Source organism: Pollicipes pollicipes, unplaced genomic scaffold, assembly GCF_011947565.3.
Source record: "Pollicipes pollicipes isolate AB1234 unplaced genomic scaffold, Ppol_2.1 Scaffold_4740;HRSCAF=5597_pilon_pilon_pilon, whole genome shotgun sequence".
NCBI classification, from domain to species: domain Eukaryota; kingdom Metazoa; phylum Arthropoda; class Thecostraca; order Pollicipedomorpha; family Pollicipedidae; genus Pollicipes; species Pollicipes pollicipes.
Window position 1 is genome coordinate 13,732,839 of NW_023596545.1, and position 20,350 is coordinate 13,753,188.

Genomic DNA, 20,350 nt, shown 5'->3' on the forward strand with positions numbered 1-20,350 from the left:
GCTCCTGCAGCGCGTCCAGTACGGCGCGCAGCTGGTCCGAGCGCGCCAGCAGCGGGTAGTTTGACACATCCAGGTTCAGCATCAGGCCCTGAGCGCAGAGCATGTCAACACGAACAGGCTGCTGTAGTGCGCACTCGTCCATCAATCTGCCGTCTGATTAAGCTTACCAACTGAACGGTCTGCTGCTGGCATCAATATGCGTAGGATAATGACAAAGGTCAATTAGTATGGCTACTTTCGATAAAGTAGTGCACGGTTCGCGTGGTAATGCTGAAGTTTTTCCGTTTTAGATTCCAACAATTTATATTCTACACATTCGCACGCTGTTCGCAATTCCCACACTTTTCGCATGTGTGCAATGCATTCGCTGTGTCATAGGACGGCTCATGTTTTCGTGAGCTGAAACGACGAAACTAACAAATGTAACAACCACATATAGTTCATGGTGATTACACCCACCTGCACGGATTTGCCCTTGACGTCCATGGCGTCCCAGCACTGCTTCTTGATCTGGTCCCTGACGTACATGTTGCGAGCATTCTGGTCTATTATCGAAGATCGGGCCTCCTCCACCCTGAAAAGTCGTCGCAGCAACTTCGTTACAATCATGCCAAAGAGAACCTTTGCATTCTCCCGGATGTACCACATGAAGTACCACGAAGACCTGAGACCCATTCATCACGTAATAGAACCAGACCTAATGAGCATGCCACTACACCGGCCACACGGCATTGCTGTGCTACAACAGCTGAAATCGGTACGAATCCTTTACACAGCATGAGCTAACGAACCGACTGGCCCAGCTGGCCTGACCTGGCCTGGCTGGCCTCTGTCAGGCGCGTCTGCTCGTCCAGGTCCAGCTCGAACTCGTTCTCTCCGGCAGCCGGTCCATCTCCTCCATCTCGGCGTTGGCGTCCAGCATGTGCTTCACCTGCCGGGACCACCAGACGGCCGCACCTCAGCACAGGCCGGCGCAGATGGCACGCCAGTGGGGTCCCGGCAGTGGAGCCGCGCCCAGGCCGCTCACCAGCCAGGCGTCCCAGCAGCGGGCCGCTACGGCCGCTCACCAGCCAGGCGTCCCAGCAGCGGGGCCGCTACGGACGCTCACCAGCCAGGCGTCCCAGCAGCGGGGCCCGCCACTGCCGCTCACCAGCCAGGCGTCCAGCAGCGGGGCCCGGCCACTGCCGCTCGCCAGCCAGGCGCCTCAGCAGCGGGGCCCGCCACTGCCGCTCACCAGCCAGGGCGTCCCAGCAGCGGGGCCCGCCACTGCCGCTCACCAGCCAGGCGTCCCCAGCAGCGGGGCCCGCCACTTGCCGCTCACCAGCCGGGCGTTCCTGGGTGTCGCTGGGGGCCGGGGCTATGGGCTCGAGCCGCCGACCGCCGGCCGACGCCGGGAGCCGCGGGACCGCGCACCGCCGGCCGACAGATCAGCGGCAAACGGGCGCACTATCGCCGCCGGCCGGCCACCGCTGCGCAGGCCGATTGTGACTCGAGACCCGCCAGCCGGCAACCCCTGTCTGACTGCAGAGTCCCAGGCGGGATCAACAAGACCGCCAGCGGGACGACCGGTATCAAAACGGACTGCCATTCATCTTACACTGTGCGGGTGCAAAACCCATTGTATTGTGTACGGCTTGTACGGAATGTGATCGGATTTGGATAAAAAGTTTGCTACTGGCCTTTTATAATTAGCAGATAGGCAAGTGTCTTAGTGTAAGCTAAAACAAGTCAGCGTTTCGGTCCAAAGTAAACATTTGACATACAAATTATCGTAATTGTTCTCAGTACCTATTGAGCGAATCTCTCCTGGCCGTTGAATGAAAAAAAACATTATCTGCGTTTGAAACTATGTGTGCCCTTGCCACATCAACTCCTCCCAAAATGCCAGTGTCTTTATAGGTCAAACTGGATTATCAAATTCAAAACTCGCAACCATTTAAGAGAATGAAATATTTGTGTTCCTTCATGGAATGCTACAATGGCAGGGAATCCATATTTTTGTGGGTTTAAGTCTGCACAGAGATCCAGTGCCTTCGAAAAATACCATCAGATTTTTGGTGACGTCCCCTAATCGTCACTCATATGGGTGTGTGCCACCTCTACCCCTCTCAACTTTCCGGGTTTCTACGTTTTGGGGACTGATAGTTATGTTCAGAGATGAATCCCAAAGCTTCCAAGCCCTTTGACTGGGCGGCGAGCTTGTGTTCTTTCATCAAATGATAGCGAGGGGAGAAAAATATGACGAAAAGCCGGATATGGACCAATCCTCATTGATGGGAATCATTTGTACTTGTCCTTGTCACTAGTGCCCAAATTGGAAGTTTCTGCGCGAAACTTGCAACATGCAACACAGCATTATACTACACATGGGTTTTCCAACCCTGGCTCCATCAAACTTTGGCATGTTTTAGATAGTTTGGACTAGGATTGGATCAAACTTGAAAGACTGATGGATACCGATTAGTTCTGGATCGGGCTTAACCCAACACGAGTTGGATAGAACCCAAAAAACTGATCCGTTTGGTACTGGGGCGTCCACCCGGCCCAGACTCAGCGGCGTCCGCCCGACCCAGACTCAGCGGTGTCCACCCCGCCCAGACTCAGCGGCGTCCACCCAACCCAGACTCAGCGACTTCCACCCGGCGCAGACTCAGCAGCGCCAGAAGTCCCGTCGGCTGCCGTTTTTAGCAGCTGATGAGCCCATTTCAAACATGTCTGTACCACGCCTTCCCAGCTGGTGGGTCACACACCTCGAAGCAGTAAGCTGGACCCCGAGTCTCACAGTGTTGGTAAGATCGCCAGCAGTGCGGGCCATGACAGCCTGCTATTGCCATGTCTGCGACCTCAGGCGGCACATGGTTGCGGCGCGGCTCTCGGCCGTACCTTGCCGGTGGATGGGTGCTCAACTCTCCCGGCGTGGCGGGGGGGGGGGGGGGGCTCATGAGAACACCGGGGCAGCGCGAACCAACGCAAGAATTCCGTGTCGTTCATGGCGCCGGTCTCAGAATACAGCGGCGGTGGCGGAGGCCCCCGTGTAAGTTGGTCTGACCTACCAGCTGTACTCGCCCCGCGTCGTCGCCAGCGCGTCAGTAACATGCCGACGTTATGTCGGCAGCGGGGCGAGCGTGCTACATCACTTAGCGCGGTCCGGTGGTGGCTGAGGCGGCCCGACGTCTCCGCCCGCCGGCCGACGACGGGGATAACACGCGCCCGTGACCCCCAATCCGGCCAATTACGAGTGGGCGGACGGCGGCCGGCTCTCCATCACCCGGTGGCGGCGGCCCGGCCAATTAGGCGGCAGCAGCGCCGCCGCCGGTGACACTCGGCCGGTGCAGGGGACTGAGCGACCGCCGCCGGTGACACTCGGCAGGCGCAGAGGGCCGACAACGGCCGCCGTCGGTGACACTCGGCCGGTGCAGGGGACTGAGCGACCGCCGCCGGTGACACTCGGCCGGCGCGGAGAACCGACAGCGGCCGCCGTCGGTGACACTCGGCCGGTGCAGGGGACTGAGCGGCCGCCGTCGGTGACACTCGGCCGGCGCAGAGGACTGACAGCGGCCGCCGCCGGTGACACTCCGACACACTCTAGTCTCCGGCGCCTGGCAGCGCAGCCACAGCCCCAACCGAGTAGCCGAGCTGCCGGCTGCCACCCGAGCACCCACCAGGCTTACCTTAGTGCGGGAGCGTCTGCACACCCTCTCTGATACGCTCGCGGATGGCCACCAGCTCCGACTCCCGTCGACGCCAGGCCTGCTCAGCCGTCAGCTCTCGCCAGGTGGGCGGCATAGTCATCAGATCTGGCGGCGATCAGGCACACCGTCACATCACGATTCAGCAGAGGCGGACAGTCTTCACGTCACGTCACACCTCACTACTGACGGCCACCCGTCACCTCACACCTCACCACTGATCGTCACCCGTCACCTCACTACTGACGGCCACCCGTCACCTCACACCTCACCACTGATCGTCACCCGTCACCTCACTACTGACGGCCACCCGTCACCTCACACCTCACCACTGATCGTCACCCGTCACCTCACTACTGACGGCCACCCGTCACCTCACACCTCACCACTGATCGTCACCCGTCACCTCACCACTGATGGCCACCCGTCACCTCACACCTCGCTACTGACGGCCACCCGTCACCTCACACCTCACCACTGATGGCCACCCGTCAACTCACACCTCACCACTGACGGTCACCCGTCACCTCACCACTGATAGCCACCCGCCACCTCACACCTCACCACTGATGGCCACCCGTCACCTCACACCTCACCACTGATGGCCACCCGTCACCTCACACCTTACCACTGATAGTCACCCGTCACCTCACACCTCACCACTGAAGGCCACCCGTCACCTCACACCTCACCACTGATAGTCACCCGTCACCTCACACCTCACCACTGATGGCCACCCGTCACCCCACACCTCACCATTGATGGCCACCCGTCACCTCACATCTCACCATCTCACCCCCTCACTTCACACCTCACCTCATCATTGATAGCCGGCCGTCACTTCGATTCTCACCATTGGCGGCCACCCCTAAAACATCCCATCTTACCAGATGGCCCGCCCGTGACGCATCACACCCCACCATTGGCGGCCACTCGCCGCACACCATCTCACCGCACACGACCGGCCTCTCACACCTGTCGCACCTCTCACCCCACAGGACCGCCCACCACGTCGCACCTCTCACCACCCGATCACCGGCCCACCATGTGAGCCATTGGCCTCACTGAGGTTGCAGGAGGAGCAAACAAAGTGGTGCGGTATACTCAAACCAGTGTTCTTCTGCCCTGACTAGTACCTGTCCCAGCGCAAAAGTTGGGCTACAGCGTTTAAAGCCATATGGTCACGTGGTGAAGTCACGTGGCGGTGGCCACGTGACTTCCTCTTCAGCTTGTTCGGCGATGCACCAGATATTTTTAATATCAGCACGGTTCACGCTATTTCAGTCCGTCCCTATAACGCAACATGACAAACACTGTCTATCTGCACAGGCTGATATTGGGGGAAATCCGCGGCCCCGGCCGCTGTCTGTGACATCAGTGTGCGTGCAGGCCGAGGACCAACAACGCTAATTGGAAGGCTGGCCGAGAACGGCAGCATTGATCAATATTGCAGAATATCAGGATGCCACCAATGTCCATGTCACACCGCAGCCAAGCGGACAATGCGCATGCTACTTGACAGGCATGAAGGAATCTGGCGCGATCAGCTGAGCCCGCATATCCGATGTCTACCAACGCAGGAATTCGCGCACTGAGCTGCGCATTACCAGGGGACTTAGCGCAACAGTTAGGTGAATGCTTTGCCACTAAGGAAACGGAAATAAACGTGGCGGAGAAAGCAGCAGGGATGGCACCAGGAGGTTAGCAAAGATGGCTTTAGGGCAAATTGCCGAACGGCGTTTAACCGAATCCTTTTTTGCCAAATGTACACCTGGATATGTTTTGCCGCCATGTCAAAAGCGCGAACGGCTTAAAGGCGAATTGCCAATGGACGATACGCCGACGCGCAAAGTGCCAACCCTTAAATATGTCGACATATTACTTAGACGAAAACTTCGTCTAAAAAGTCGAAATGTTGATTGGCGGAACGTCAATATTTTGAAATGGAATTTGGGTGACCGGCAATTGGATGGACGGAAAATTACTGAATGGCCAATTAACCTTTTAGATACAGCTCTCGCAACGCAGGGTTTGACAAGCGGCAGCTCGATGAATGTAAATTCGGGTAATAGCCAACTAATAAAATTTACTTTGCAACGACATAAATTGGACGACGGAGAGGTCTATGAAAGTACCAACCACGGCGGGCTATAAGGGGCGCTCCACACTGATGAAGAGCGGTTTGGTAGAAACCATTCTCATCAAGGGTATGGAGTAACCATCGGAATCGGTAAAACAATGAAGGCAAATGGAGGGGTTGGAAATCTACCACATACGCGCCACGATCATTATCAACGCTTACACGGAGGGGATGTAATGGCCCCTTGCTATCTGGCCCCCAGTAAGGATGGTGATCAAGCTCAGCAAAACCACGGATAGCCGTGAACCCAACGGACACAGCGGCATCACGTTTGACCCCGTCAGGTCGACCAGTCACATCTCAGTTGCGATCAGTATTCGGGTATGCCCGGAAACAGGTCCATTCTTGAGGAGTGAAAACGACATTTTTGGAGCCCGGTAGGCGAGTAGGTCTATAACCGTTACCTTTATCATTTCCAGCACTTGCAAGCATACGGGAAAGTTTATGTGATAGACAGCTCGTTTTGGGTATAAATTACGTTTAATAATGAAAATGTAACTGACTTTCAGAGCGTTACAAGCCTTGGAAGTATTGACGCTGGTTCCCTCACCGCGGGCCAGTCAGCGGGCTTGTTTTCCAGCTGCCCATCAGCTGCCCATAGTGGGAGGTTAGTCAGAACCATGGTATGCCATATTGAGGGCATCTGATTCTGACCAGATCAGGCACCGCGCACGGCAATGCCAGGAAAATCTAAGCAGTCTGTGACAAGTAACACTTTCACGTTTAAGGCGCCTCTACCACCAGCTTATTAACATTTCAGCCCGTCAGCATTAGAACGATGGACATTGGTCTTATTGGCGTCAGATTTAAGCACATAAAACAGAAAACGTATTCGACTGAACAACATTAAGGCATATTGGCATTCGGCAAATGCACATTTACGCTACACACAAAAATACATATTTCGGCTCGTTGGTATTTCAGCACTTTTCCCATGGACAAAAAATCCAGTCAACGCATTGCCATTCGACTTTTAGGAGGTGGATTTGTCGACACGGAGCAAACGGCACGCCGACAATCTTAATGGGCTAAATGCTATCGGCAAAACGATATCAGACTGGCTTCATTTGGGGCGTTTGTCGACATCATCTGAAGGATGGGCATGGGCCGGCAGGCAGGCAGCCCCGGTCAGCGGCCGCACCGATCTGCGTCAGCGGGCGCATGGCGGCCACGTAGCGCGCCTCGGGCACCACCGGATTCTCGAAGTAGGTGGAGCGGCGCCGCCGGCCCGAGCCCGACTGGTTGTACCTGAAACACGCGCCGGCGCCGCTCAGGGGACGCGCGGCCTGAGCAGCGGGGGGCTGACTGTACCCAACCACGGGCTCATGGGACGCACAGGCTGCGCTGTGGGGGGCTGACTGTACCCAACCACGGGCTCATGGGACGCACAGCCCGCGCTGCGGTGAGCTGACTGCACCCAACCACAGGCTCATGGGACGCACAGGCTGCGCTGTGGGGGGCTGACTGCACCCAAACACAGGCTCATGGGACGCACAGCCCGCGCTGCGGCGAGCTGACTGCACCCAAACACAGGCTCATGGGACGCACAGGCTGCGCTGCGACGGGCTGACTGTACCCAACCACAGGTTCACGGGACGCACAGCCCGCACTGCGGCGAGCTGACCGCACCCAACCACAGGGTCATGGGACGCACAGGCTGCGCTGCGACGGGCTGACTGCACCCAACCACAGGCTCATGGGACGTACAGGCCATACTGTGGCGTGCCGACGTCACTCACCAACAGGCAAGCAACAACGCACAGTCAACACATGGCGCCCACTCTCATGCGCCGACTCTATGCGTGCACCTGCTGTCTACACCAACGCTGCAAATGTAGGAAGGGAGCACCAATCTACAGGAATGAATGCGTGCCACCAAAGATACGCAATCGCAGCTGTGATCTGACCAATCACCAGCATGGTGCAGCACTAGGCCTCACGTGAGACGGCACGGAGCCGGCCATCAGGCGACACTCACGGCAGGGAGATGTGCATCAGGGTGCCCACCAATCACTAGCATGGTGTGACACTGGGCCTCACGTGAGACGGCACGGAGCCGGCCATCAGGCGACACTCACGGCAGGGAGATGCGCATCAGGGTGCCGTCGAAGCCCACGAGCGCCGCCTCCTTGCCACTCGGCTGCACCTCAAACGAGCGGACGCCGCCAGAGCTGCGGCATCGGCAGCCGACCAGAGCACGTCAGTTGCTGCGGCCTGCGAACGCCAGCCGACTCGCAGATGGCTCCAGTTAGCGCCAGCCTCGGCAGTATGCGCCATATTCGTCCAAGACAGTGGACATTATCTTACTTTTGGAGTGACTTTTGTGAACGAAATTCAAAGAGTTGCAGCTTTTGAACACTCGTCCGAAAACAGCATTCGACGGTTGAGCGGGGCACCGCAAGCTCTAGTGCGTTGACGCTTGACGTTCTCCCATGATCAAGGACGTTTTTGGGGTGGGGTGGGGAGGGGAAATACACGGTAGTCTGTCACCGGCACTATGCCAGGGTTCTACATCAGTGCAATAGCAAACACTCCAACCACAAGACTGCTGCCACACAGCTTCTATTGCCAATACATATAAACAAGCGCTACGCGACGAAGTCTATGCTCCAAAAAATTAAGCTCTACATTACTTCTACTGGCAAAACTGCTGAAGCAATTACTTTTCCACGAAACTGCTTCTGCATGTGACATGTGTTTCACGACAAAACTTATGCTTCAGAAAATGCCCCTGGCATCCAATTTTACTGCCAAAACTTATAGTTATGCGTTCACACGACATTTCTTCAAATGCAATGCTTAGCTGTGGAGTGTCAAACATCCATCAATGGTATTAAAACAGCTTTCAAGCTGGAAGGAAGCCCCAACTGGGAAAGCCGATGCAAAAAAAATAAAATATTGATTCGCTAAGTTGTGTTACTTCGTAGAGTTGTTGTACTTGGCCAATGAGCAAAGATGATAGTTTTGCTAGTAGAATTTCAGTGAAGGGTATAACTTTTGGAAGCATTAGTTTTACCCTGTACCACTTAACCTTACAAAAGATATTGCAGAAGTTATATCGCGTTTCAGTGACCACCAGACTTTTTTAAGCTTTTTTAGTTGTAGTTTTTCAGACCAGGTTTGTAGTCGAGGACCCTATCCACTCCCCATCTAATCTACCCTGGGTAACATTGGGACAAGCCTCTATTATATGTACCTTGGAGCAGGTTTAGCCGTTACTTCCAGCTCCAGCCAAAACTTGGCTTGCAACAATACGACGCCGCATTCAACGTTTTCAGTAGAATAAATGTTGCTTGGTATTATTGCCGTTGTGGGCTGGTTGATTAGAATGTTTGTAGAAGCACTGATGTAGCGACACCATTCAGTGGACACCTTCGGCCTGATTTCATCTGCCCAAGTGCTCACTTACGTTCGCTCAGTCTGTTTTTTTGGGGTGAGGCTTAACCTATACGTAGAAGAGCTGACGGGTATAACATATAGAGCATGGCATGTCTCGTATAGCACAAGTCTCGCCCCGCCAAGTCGCTGCACAGGTACTGATTTATATACTACCTTATTAATGACATCAACAAGAAGGCGTCCCGTAAACATTGGCCACACCAATGCATGACAAGGCCCGTGGGACCGTGGCACTGATAGTGAAGCGATGTTTTCGGTGTCTGGTTTCCGTCCCTGATGGAGCATTAAGTATTTGCATTAGCTTGTTGTTGAGAACTGCTTACTTCCACCCGCTTTAAATCAACTCAACCCCACATGAATCCATTAATTTCTGATTGGACAAATTACCCTGAAGCAACTCACACCACCTCTGGTCCTCCTCCTTAGCAGCATGAGCTGGGCGTATACAATAATATTTTAAACCCACATGTGTAAATTCGGCTTGGGGTAGGTTAAGATAGCAAAAGCAGATTTGTACAGCCAAAAAAAGCAGATTAGAGCAGATCTGACAATTTATGGTTACATCTAAGACAAAGTCCGGTTGCACAATCGGCCGATTATCAACGTAAACAATCAGTGTCGGTGTAAAATTTCCCGAAGTTTTCTCATAAATACAAGCGGGCGGGGCACCGGATGCGCGAAACTGAGCATGAATGGGTGGCGGCAGGATTTCGTAACAAAATATCGCCGGTGAAGCCTGTACCTAGCGCGGCTGCCAGTGGTGCATCTGGTCAGTAACCCTGCCACCCTGGACCGCCCAGCCTGGTGTGTTTCCTCTCAGTGGTGAGCCCTGACCTTGTGGACTGCTGCCATTCTGGCCATGCGTCTGGACTGGTGCGTGCACCAGCGCGCACCTGGTCTGGCGGGCGGCATCCGATCATGGTCTACCCAGCGTGGTGCGCGTGCACGTGCACCAGAGCGCACCTGGCCTGATGGGTCTGCCGCGAGTGTCGGTCGCCCAGCGGGCCCTTTTCCTTGTTGTTGAGGTCGTCGGGTCGGCCGCGCACCATGCCGTCGTCGGCCGCCGTCAGCACGAAGCGGCCAACGGTGCGCACCAGCACCCGGCGCAGCTCGTGCTCGCTGGGCGCCGACGCGTCCGGCTTCCAGATCAGGTCCGACACCTGCTCCTCCATCAGCTGTCCACACACGCACAATGGCCAGTCAGCTAAGCGGCCTCCTGCTCCGCCATCAGCTGTCCACACACACAGCGGCAAAGTCAGCTGAGGGACCTCCTTTTACTGAGATATCAGTCAATTGAATTTATATTGTTCTGCAAGAAGCCTTCATGGGCACGATTTCATTCACTCAATCCAAACTCTACACCTGTTGGTTGCACCCATCCGCTGCACATTTGTAATTAGTTTCCTTATTGTCCTTTCTTGGTACTGTCGGAGGCCTTCACCATTACCCATGGAAGAGATTAGAAGATAAAAGGTTACACCCTCATTCAACCCTTTTGTTAATAGTTGCAAATTTAGTTTTGATAGAGTTAAATGCAGCTAAACGGGGACAAACCGTGATATTACATCATGCTTCACGAAATATACATCTGGCACCTCTCGAACGTTCTACCCACAGCCGTCCGCACATTTGTGATTTCCCTAAAGATCTACCCATTTAGCTATTACCCATTATGTACGAGTACCCACGGCGTTTTCACCTAATCCGTGAAGACCATTACGTTCCAGTGAGCTCGGTAACTTTCGAAGGCGAAACACAGAAAACACAGCCCTGAATTTCTCTAAGGTCGGAAGGAAGCAGCGTGGCAACGTTTCATGACAACCACCGCACAAAAACGGTCATATGCAATCTTAAAAAATGTTCTAAAGCACGGGCTCAGCCAACGTATGTGCTCAAGTGTGTGCGTTGCTTAACGACAGTGTGTACTAAAGCCCCTTAGGCCGCATCCAGACAGGAAGGTGTGCACTGGAACATCGTAGAGTAAGTCCATGAGCCACCTGCATACTTCAAAGCGGGAAAAAATTACCTCCTTCGAGACGTCCAGCCTGCCACGACAGTACCGAACTAAAAGCAGTGCACCCACGGCTGACGCTCCGGTCGAACTAAAAATCAGTGCACCCACGGCTGACGCTCCTGTCGAACTAAAGTGCAGTGCACCCACGGCTGACGCTCCTGTCCAACTAAAGAGCAGTGCACCCACGGCTGACGCTCCTGTGGAACTAAAAGCAGTGCACCCACGGCTGACGCTCCTGTCGAACTAAAAAGCAGTGCATCCACGGCTGACACTCCTGTCGAACTAAAGAGCAGTGCATCCACGGCTGACACTCCTGTCCAACTAAAAAGCAGTGCATCCACGGCTGAGACTCCTGTCGAACTAAAGAGCAGTGCATCCACGGCTGACGCTCCTGTCGAACTAAAAAGCAGTGCATCCACGGCTGACACTCCTGTCGAACTAAAGAGCAGTGCACCCACGGCTGACGCTCCTGTCGAACTAAAGAGCAGTGCACCCACGGCTCACGCTCCCGTCGAACTAAAGAGCAGTGCACCCACGGCTCACGCTCCCGTCGAACTAAAGAGCAGTGCACCCACGGCTGACGCTTCTGTCGAACAGCGCGGTCGCACGTGCGCGCCCACCTGGTCCGGCTCCCGGAGAGTGAAGCAGCAGAGCGAGCGGTCTTGGACGGCCATGGTGTAGACGACAGAGGCGGCGCTGTGCATCGCGAGGCCGGCGCACACCGTGTTCAGGCCGTAGGTGACCGAGCCGACCACCTCCAGGTCGCGCACGATCACCAAGCGCACGAAACTGAGCAGCTCTGGCGACACAGCATCGTATACCTGGTCATCCCGTCATCTCCGGTGTCACAGCTGCACAGATGGAAATCAGCGTCTGTGGATGGCCTGATAGCTCGGCCGTTCCTAGTCGGTGTCCGGGCAAACAGCCCGAGTGAAATAGGTGAAAGGAAAGGTTCCAATGTAAAAAGTCGAACGACGAGGAGACGATATAAATGAAAGTCGACATGTATAAAACTCGGATCGAAAAAGCCAAAGGAAGAAAAGTCAACATGGATGAAAGCCAACAAGGACAAACGTCGAAACGGGAAAAAGTCGGGTGTGCAGAAGGTCAACAGGGTAAAAAGTCGACCGGAAAAATTAAAACAGGAGCAAGCTGAGAAGGATATAAGTAGACAGGATTCAATTTATTGGTTTAGCCATGCAATGATCATTTCTGGTGGAAAGGGCTCTAATCCAAACCACCAAAACTGCTGGAAAATATCTTAACCGGGGGACGTCCGTAAAAAACAAAACATCACCAATAACTATATATCAGGGCCCGGTAGTGTAACAGAAGTAGTGGGAACCCCGAAACCACATTTTTAGTTGCGAAAGAGCCAGTGGAGACCAGGAACCAGGGTGCGGCGACTGCAAAACAGCCGGTAGGATCCGGGAACCGGAGGTTGGGGTATATGAAAGACTCTGCCTGAACCACTGATCCAAAATCTCGTTTTCTGGACGGGAGGCAGAAACCCAAAATCAACATTGGGAACCAGACGCGTGTCTGTCAGGCACCAGGACTAACGGGGTCTACGACGGGCGCCGCCACCATGCGCCGTCTCATGCCGTGGGCGCTCGCGTTGCTCGCAAACGTCCCAGGAAATGGCTGGAGTGAATTTCATGGGCATAGGCAGAGGATAGCTGGGTACCCGTACAGCTTCGGCCACCTGACGGCCTTACGGAGCATCGTTCATGGTTCGGTGGTGAAGGTTCCAAGGCTGGCTTCCTGCCAGGAGCGTTCGCCAGCTGAGCGAGGGCGAGCGCAAATTACAGGTTCCAGGGATGCGAGGTAGCCAAACCTACCGAATCCATGGAGGCATCCGAGTACAATCGGCAAAACGCTCATTAATGTTAGGCCTGGAATCCTTAAAACTCTCATCTCCCTGGAATTCTTAAAACTCTCCTATCTTGGTTTCTCTAGACTACTTGTTTGTTTGATCCTACCGAAATCAAAATCAAAGTTAAAAGATCCAATTATTGTGCGTTTAAATTATTTTACCAAGCTGGCTTTTGTCCCTGATCGCTTTGATCCCTTTAGGATTTCCTTCCGATTCGAGTTTCATTCTTGGCCGCTTTTTGTCATCTTAGGTGATTTCCAGTGTTTATCCCCGCCGACTTATTCCGTTCGACTTTCTCCGATCCTCTTTTATTGCTTCCACTTTCAGATCTTGATTCTTGTCCATCGACTTTTTCAGGTTCGACTCCAGTCCCTTGGGCTTTATGCGCTCAGACTCCTTTCTCTTGACTCTTGACTTTTCCGTTCGGACCGTTTGTCCAGGAACCTCCCTAGTCTCCCCACAATAATGAATAGACACAGCGACGATCGCGCGATCCCTCCGCTCCCGAGGTACAACACCAAGGCAAGAACCCAGGCGCCTTCCAGCACCAGCGCCCCGTCCTCGGCGCCCGTCTCGAGTCGCTGCAGGGGCAGCTGCCGCGTGCGACTGACCTGCGGCTGAGGTGACCAGCAGGGCCAGCATGTCCTCGGGTCCATTTTCGCTCATCCGCTGGAAGGTGTCGACGGCGGTGGGCGTGCCGTCCGTCTGGAGCTGGGCGCGCACGCTGAACCCGGCCGACGGCTGCGCCGACAGCAGGTAGGCGCCGCCGTCTGCGGTGAGCACCACGGCCACGCGGCCGCTCGGGCTCACGGTGATGCTGGTCACGGCCGCCTGTCCGAACGGCCGCGCACCGACGTCACGGCACTGGCTACTGCCGACACGGCTGCACCGGGACACCGTCACACAGCTAGCGCACGCCGACACCGCTGTCGCGCTGCCGCAGCCGTCTGGCGACTGCGGCCACCAGAAACCGAACGGCGGGCTCAGAAGAACTAGATGATAAGTCGTATGAAACTTTGTGCGACGTCAAAAATGTCGCATGTTTTGTGCTTGACAAACGATTTTAAAGTACTGAGTTTTGAAGCTCATCAAGCTTATGAGGATAATTAACAATGTTAACACGCGCTTGAGTCAGGGTCAATATGACCCCCAAAGGTTTCTTTGCGGTGATTTCACAACGGTGCGGCGTAGCCGCTCCAAATTTTGCATGGTTGAAGACAATTGAAAAGCAAAGCGCTTGGCATAAAACAATTAGATGTACCTTGTAAGGTTGCTGACCTATAGCAGGTCAAAGTCAGGCCATGGATTCAGCGAATACCACTATTTTTTTTTCGGAGAATCGTTCAATCTGATGCAACAACGGGGCTAGTGTTCGGCGTGCAAGTGTTGGACGAAACCGCTCATCTTTGTTATAGTTTCCTAAGCAACACAATAATTGAACTGACAAGCTCAACTGACCCAGGGTCAGTGGTGTGAAAGGCATCCCAATGACTGAGTCACTCCTCGGGTATGGAGGTCAGACCAAGGTCAAAACCGGACTTTTTATTATTCTAGGGGTTGCTGTATGCGATAAATTCTGGTCCTCATTTTGAATTTATTCGTAATGGGAAACACACTATACATCCTCCATCGAAGGGTTAAAGGTCAGAATAGGTTACTGACCTAAAATCAGCCAAGTCAACATCTTGTTTTTAGGAACGTACTGCATGGCGTTATTATTGACGCTTACTCAAAGGCAAAAATCAAGGCAGTCTCGTCTGCTTTTGGTCACTATGACCTTCGAAAGGTTACACGAGGTCAATGTGCTTAAATGAGCAGCAGCGACATTTTGTGTTGTACAGGTGTCTAGGTTCAGGGTGGTTGCACGAGAAGGTCTGAAAGCATTTCGGACACCAATTCTGGATGTGACCTTGTTTGACTTTACTTGACCAGAATATCACGGCCTAAGAACCTCAAAAGTTGACAACAGTGAGCTCATGTAGAGGGCAACACGCCCTGTGAATTTGATGCATCGAGCTCTCTTAGTTTCTGAGATTTCAGGGGGGGGTCAAATTGACCCCCACCCGAGCAAGCGGCATTCAGCTGGCCATCCGGGCGCGTGTTAACCGCTGAACATAATTCAATGGTCACAGCAAAAGGCATTCAACATTTGACGATACCATAGCTGATCAGTAAGCACCACATCATGGGAGGACATGTGAAGAAAGGCACAACTAGCGGGCGACTTCTGCAGTGTACCGTCTCAAAACGGGTCAGTCCCGGCCCTGCCCTGACTGAACGTGAAAAGCGATGGACCGCTCAGCAGGCAGCAGCACATTGCGTTTTTACTGACGAAGCCAGCTATATCGCACAGTAGGTGACGAGGCGACCCGAGAGCTGCGAGATAGGTGGCAGGGCCGCCCGTGAGCTGCGATGGACAGAGTGCGTCACAGCAGTAGTCGTGAGCTGCGATGGGCCAAGTGCGTCACAGCAGCAGCTGTGAGCTGCGATGGGCCGGGCGCGTCGCAGCAGTAGCTGTGATCCGCGATGGGCCGAGAGTGTCGTAACAGCAGAGGTGATCGGGGAGATCCGTTTAAGCAGGCTGACTCCGTCGTAACTACGAGCAAACATTCCCGATGACACCTCCAAAGTTGGACTACGCTCCAACGACCTTCGTCGTGGTAGCGCACGGTGTCCGATCTAAAATACAGGTTTTCCATGCAAATCAACGTCCTTCGTCCAGCGTTTTTGGCACTGATCATCACGCAGTTCTTTCCTCCATCCAAGATGTCCTTAATCGCACCGCACGAGCGGTCCCGGCCCCCGTTGTCCATCTCCAACGGTCATGACGAGAATCTCCACGAGCAGACCAGCTCACCCTTCAGACCGGGTGACGGCAAACCACCTCACGGGGCGAGCCAGCGAGCCAGCGAAGGGCGACCCACACCCATCCAGCGAGAGAGCACGCCAGTTGCCGTGCGGGCTCCGCCGGCGCAGCCGCGCGCAGATCAAGTGTCCACTTGTGGCCGGCCGGCACCGACACGGCCCGAGATCGATCGCCGGCCGGCCACGGGGCGGGCAGGCCCGAGACGGAGGACCGCGGCCGCCTGTCATCGCTCGTGCACGCGGCCCCGGTAACGAGCCGCCAGCCGCAGACGGCCCGTCGGCGCGCCAGCTCAGCTCGACGACGCGTCGGTCAGGAGCGCAGGCGCGTGCGTGGCGCCTGTCTGCGGTGCGGCTGGGCCCATGTCGGCGTCTGACGCCCGTTTGGCTGTGGAATCGATGCGACGCTGGGGAAAACCCTGGCGTCTCATCTGCCCCGCCTATAAGAACAGCGTCGCTCGTGACACCCATCCGTGACGAGCTGATGGATTCCTGACGATGGCGGGGAAACACAGCCGCATTTGTCAGCAACGGTGGGCCACACGTCAGCGGTCGAAAACGAGGCAGCTTTTAGTAAGCTCTAAACAGGGTCGTTAGGAAGGCATTGGGGACTGTGTCAATTGAAGAGCGGCCATGTCGGCGAGCGCGGTCGCTTGTGACCACCAGCGGCCTTCTCGCGCCGCGCGACCAGGTCTGTCTGCGACATGCGCTCGGAGGCGCAACCAGAGGCGCGACCGCGACCAGCTCTGACGTTCCGGCGCCGACAGACAGGCCAACGTAGCTGTTAGCCTGGCCTTTAGCCAGAGGTAAATCACCCCCGCCCCAGACGTGTCACTTATGGCCTGTCAGTGCCAAGAAGTGTCCGACCCCACTGTGTTTCAGGTACGAAAACGGCGACTCAACGAGTGTCGGGGAGACCCAAAGCGCATTTGGATTCGATGTCCACCTGGCGACGTCATGTGGCTGGTGCCAAACGTTTCTTCACAACGTACGGAAAGATGCTAAAGCGTATAACCCCAACTGCAGCGTTGTGTTGCATGATGCATGCTTGGCACCAGAGCCGTGTGTGTCCCGGCTGCACCGTCGAGGGGGGCCGGCCGTGGCCGCGCACCTCACAGACGCGGGCCGTCCAGACGATGCGCGGGTTCAGCGGCAGCACCAGGTCCACGGCCACCAGGCAGCTGTCCTCGTTGCCCACCAGCACGCACGGTACGTCTATGCAGCTGGCCACGCAGGTGAGCCGGCCCACCAGCTCCACTGAGGACTCCTGTCAGCAGAGAGCCGGCCGTCAGTGGGCGGCGCCGACGTGGCACTCGCGCACGGCGGTCAGCGATGCAGGTCAGGCGGTCAGCGCTGGACTGGGAATAACGCTATTAAAGCTTAACGTAATGACAAGCTTTCTACTCCACGGCACGTCCCGTGTTCTGCGGCCGAACCGCGGCGAGCTCCCCCTCGGGACCTGATCCAGGACGTCGCGTCTCGATAACATGGTACAATATTTCTTCCTTGCCCTCGGGGCTCACTGAGGCAGACCATTCACTCCTCGTCCGAGGCCCAGGGCAGTAATGGGTGCGGGTCACATTCCGAGTGCGGTTCGGCGGCCGCTCCGTCCGCCGCTGTCGGGACGGCGGTGATGCTCATCATTCACCGGGGAGCGTCGCTCGGCGCGTTCGTGCTGTGCTCCGCCCCGCCGCCTCCCCACGCAGTATCACGTCGCACAGTCCCGGCCTGAGTCGTGGCTCAGTCGGCGGCGGCGACGATCGCCCGCGGAGTTTTAGTCGGCCTCTGCGTGCGGCATCAGCGCGCCGAACAAAGCCGACGAACGCCGAGATAAGCGCCGACGGACGATCGGGTGTCAGCCGGCTGAAGGCGGCGGCGGCGGCGGCGGCGGCGGCGCCGGCCGGAGGGGCGGGGCTGCTCGCAGCGCAGACAGCTGCCGCAGCACACGCCACTCGACAGACACGCCACAGACAGCGCAGACAGCTGCCGCAGCACACGCCACTCGACCGCGTGCACCCCGGCACGGAGCTGTGCCAATGGCAGCGGAGGCGGCAGCCAACTGATCAAACCAGACAGGCGAAGCGGACGGACGCCGACGACATGGGCCACGACGGGCCAATCCCCACCCTTACCAGACGACCTGCCCAGCCCCCCGACTATCACCATACCCCTACGCTGCTGTCAACGTTGTATTGCTGTCACCAAATCAAAGTCGTAAGGTCAGCTGTTCAGTCAAAATATGAACAGCATGAACGCACTGCGCGGCGTGGCGCTGCATTGACGCTACATCCATAGCGCTGCGTCGCGCGGCGCTGCATTGAAGCTACGTCTACAGCACAGTGCCGCGTGGCGCTACATGGACGCTACATCTACAGCGCTGCGTCCCGCGTCCTGGCACGGCAGCGGCGCTACTCACATGGTGGCCGCGGGGCGCTCTCCACACGTGCAGTCCGTGTGGCTCGTGGATGGAGGCTACGTAGTCGAACTGGGGCGCCACGAGGCAGACGTCGACGGCGGGAGAGCCCGCCCCCTCGTACCCTTCCAGCGGCTTGAAGTCGTGTGACGGCGTGTACAGCAGCCGCACCTCGCCCTGCGCACGAATGCGCGGACCCCCTGTCAGCATCGGCGTCAGCCCAGGCGAGCCGCAGCCATCATAGACGGGCCGGGCGCTAATAACAACTGTATTGTCATGGAGTCCGTATCACTTACCCTAGGCTCACGACTGTCGTCCCACTGACTGACAATATCGCTATGATGGACAGGTTACATACTGCACCGTCCCGCCGTTCCGTAACTGCGCTCGGGAGCTTTCGGGCCCTACAGTCTCAAGCAACAGTGCAGTGCCATTTGGTGTCTCACCGTACTTTGAACCGTGTCAGTACGTCATCAGCACCACTCAGATGCTTTGAGCATGCGTACTTGGAATTCATGTACATATGTGTACATATGATAAAGGAGGTGGAGCAACCATGTTGCTGCACATGAAAAAGGGTCGCGCTCAGGGGATTTTATGAAGCCTCGAACGTACTACTGGTTTTTTTATGCTACACAAGTCGATTTGTGCGTATTTTCGGTTAGGTTGTTAGCGCAGCGCAATTGTGTATCAATTGTATATAAACTGTACAGTATATCCAACCATTTATCATAAAACCAGTGCAAATGGCATTGAAAATTGATTGAAGCGGCATCTGATTTTTCGGGTGCTTTTTTAAGATGGCTTTTCGAATGCCACTATTCTCGGTTCTCGAGAAATGCGCTTGCCACTGCTTAGTAAAGCGTGGCATACTTTTATTTTGGCCACACTGTGTAAAGGGTAGTTTCATTTAGACACGGCACATTTTCTGGTTCACCCACCCGTGGCGGGGTGGGTTTGAACACTTAAGCGTTCACTTTTGTCCCCAGTTGAGAAAGCATGCTGTCCGCGGCAACGGCCGGCACGGTCCACCTGCCCTCTGACGTCATCTGATCGTTAGCGAGATCGCTGCCACCCACCACAGCCTATCCCAGTTGAAGGCAATAGCAAACACTGCACGTCTGGCAGGCACAGACGCGGGGTTCGGTTTCTCGCCCTTCCTGTCAGGTTGAGAGACAGGCGACACTATATCGCCTCAGCAGATGAGTGCCTGATCAAGCCCGACGACACACAGAACGCGCAAGAAGGTAGGGGTGAGGGGGATGGGAGCATCGTCACCACGCGCTTCTTGCCCGGCCGCTGCGTACCGCGCGCGCGACATGGAAGTGCCGGTCTGCTAGCCTCTCGCGCATTCTTAGACGGACGAATATCTGAGGACCGACCGCGGAGACTTGGTTCATTGCGAAAAGCACCTGCTGTAGCGAAAGTCTGTGACACTATGGTGGGCGTCAAGAGACAGAAAGCCCAGATTTGGTTGATTGTCATTTAGTTGATGAAGATCTGTCTGAAGCGACGTAGTGGCACGTCCAGCTTCACCGTGCAAAACCGTGCCCAGAAGGAGTCCGAAACATTCACCATTCACCAGGTGATGGGGTGCAGATTGTGGAGCAAGGTCCGCATTCCCGCTGCTTCGGAGCGGAGCGTGATACCGAAGCTCGATGGAAGCTTACCTACTAACGAGCTGTTATCACAGGCATACAGGAGGTTCACCCGCGAATGGAGAAGGATAACGGGTTAGGAGCGCTCTGCAGTAACTCCTTGACAGTGGTCATATCGACGCCGTGAGGGCCATCAAAACCCAAGGCATCAAAGACTTCCTCCTAGTCCAATGTGAGCCAGCCTGTTAGGCTTCATCATAAGCCGTTGCCGGAAACGAGGCGCGGGCTACCCAGACAACAGCTGCAGGAAAGGCCAGCTATCCAAAGACAACAGCTGCACGAGGGGCGGGCTTTCCAAA

At 55.6% G+C, this 20,350-nt stretch overlaps 1 protein-coding gene and 1 long non-coding RNA gene across 2 annotated transcripts; both read right to left on the reverse strand.

Moving 5' to 3' along the window:
• Window positions 1–10: 10 nt before the first annotated feature.
• LOC119098599 (uncharacterized) lies at window positions 11–876 on the reverse strand. Its single transcript, XR_005094269.1, has 3 exons — window positions 814–876; window positions 460–574; window positions 11–88 (listed from the first exon to the last, which is right to left on the reverse strand). It is a non-coding gene; the product is annotated as an uncharacterized LOC119098599 (long non-coding RNA).
• A 2,796-nt stretch (window positions 877–3,672) lies between these two features.
• Window positions 3,673–18,273, reverse strand: LOC119097951 (uncharacterized). The gene is made up of 8 exons (XM_037220891.1): window positions 18,268–18,273; window positions 17,092–17,247; window positions 13,730–13,949; window positions 11,863–12,041; window positions 10,192–10,403; window positions 7,908–8,000; window positions 6,971–7,077; window positions 3,673–3,797 (listed from the first exon to the last, which is right to left on the reverse strand). The coding sequence occupies exons 1-8, from the start codon at window positions 18,271–18,273 to the stop codon at window positions 3,673–3,675; spliced, it is 1,098 nt and encodes a 365-aa protein (XP_037076786.1).
• Window positions 18,274–20,350: the final 2,077 nt, after the last annotated feature.

Excerpts from the sequence above, each read along its gene's own strand:
- LOC119097951 (XM_037220891.1), bottom strand. Across the intron at positions 13,950-17,091 it reads GGACGGCCCGCGTCTGTGAG|GCGGCCGTGACCAGCATCAC; the intron begins GTGCGCGGCCAC and ends CCGTTCGGACAG. Across the intron at positions 8,001-10,191 it reads CGGCAGACCCATCAGGCCAG|CTCTGGCGGCGTCCGCTCGT; the intron begins GTGCGCTCTGGT and ends CCGATGCCGCAG.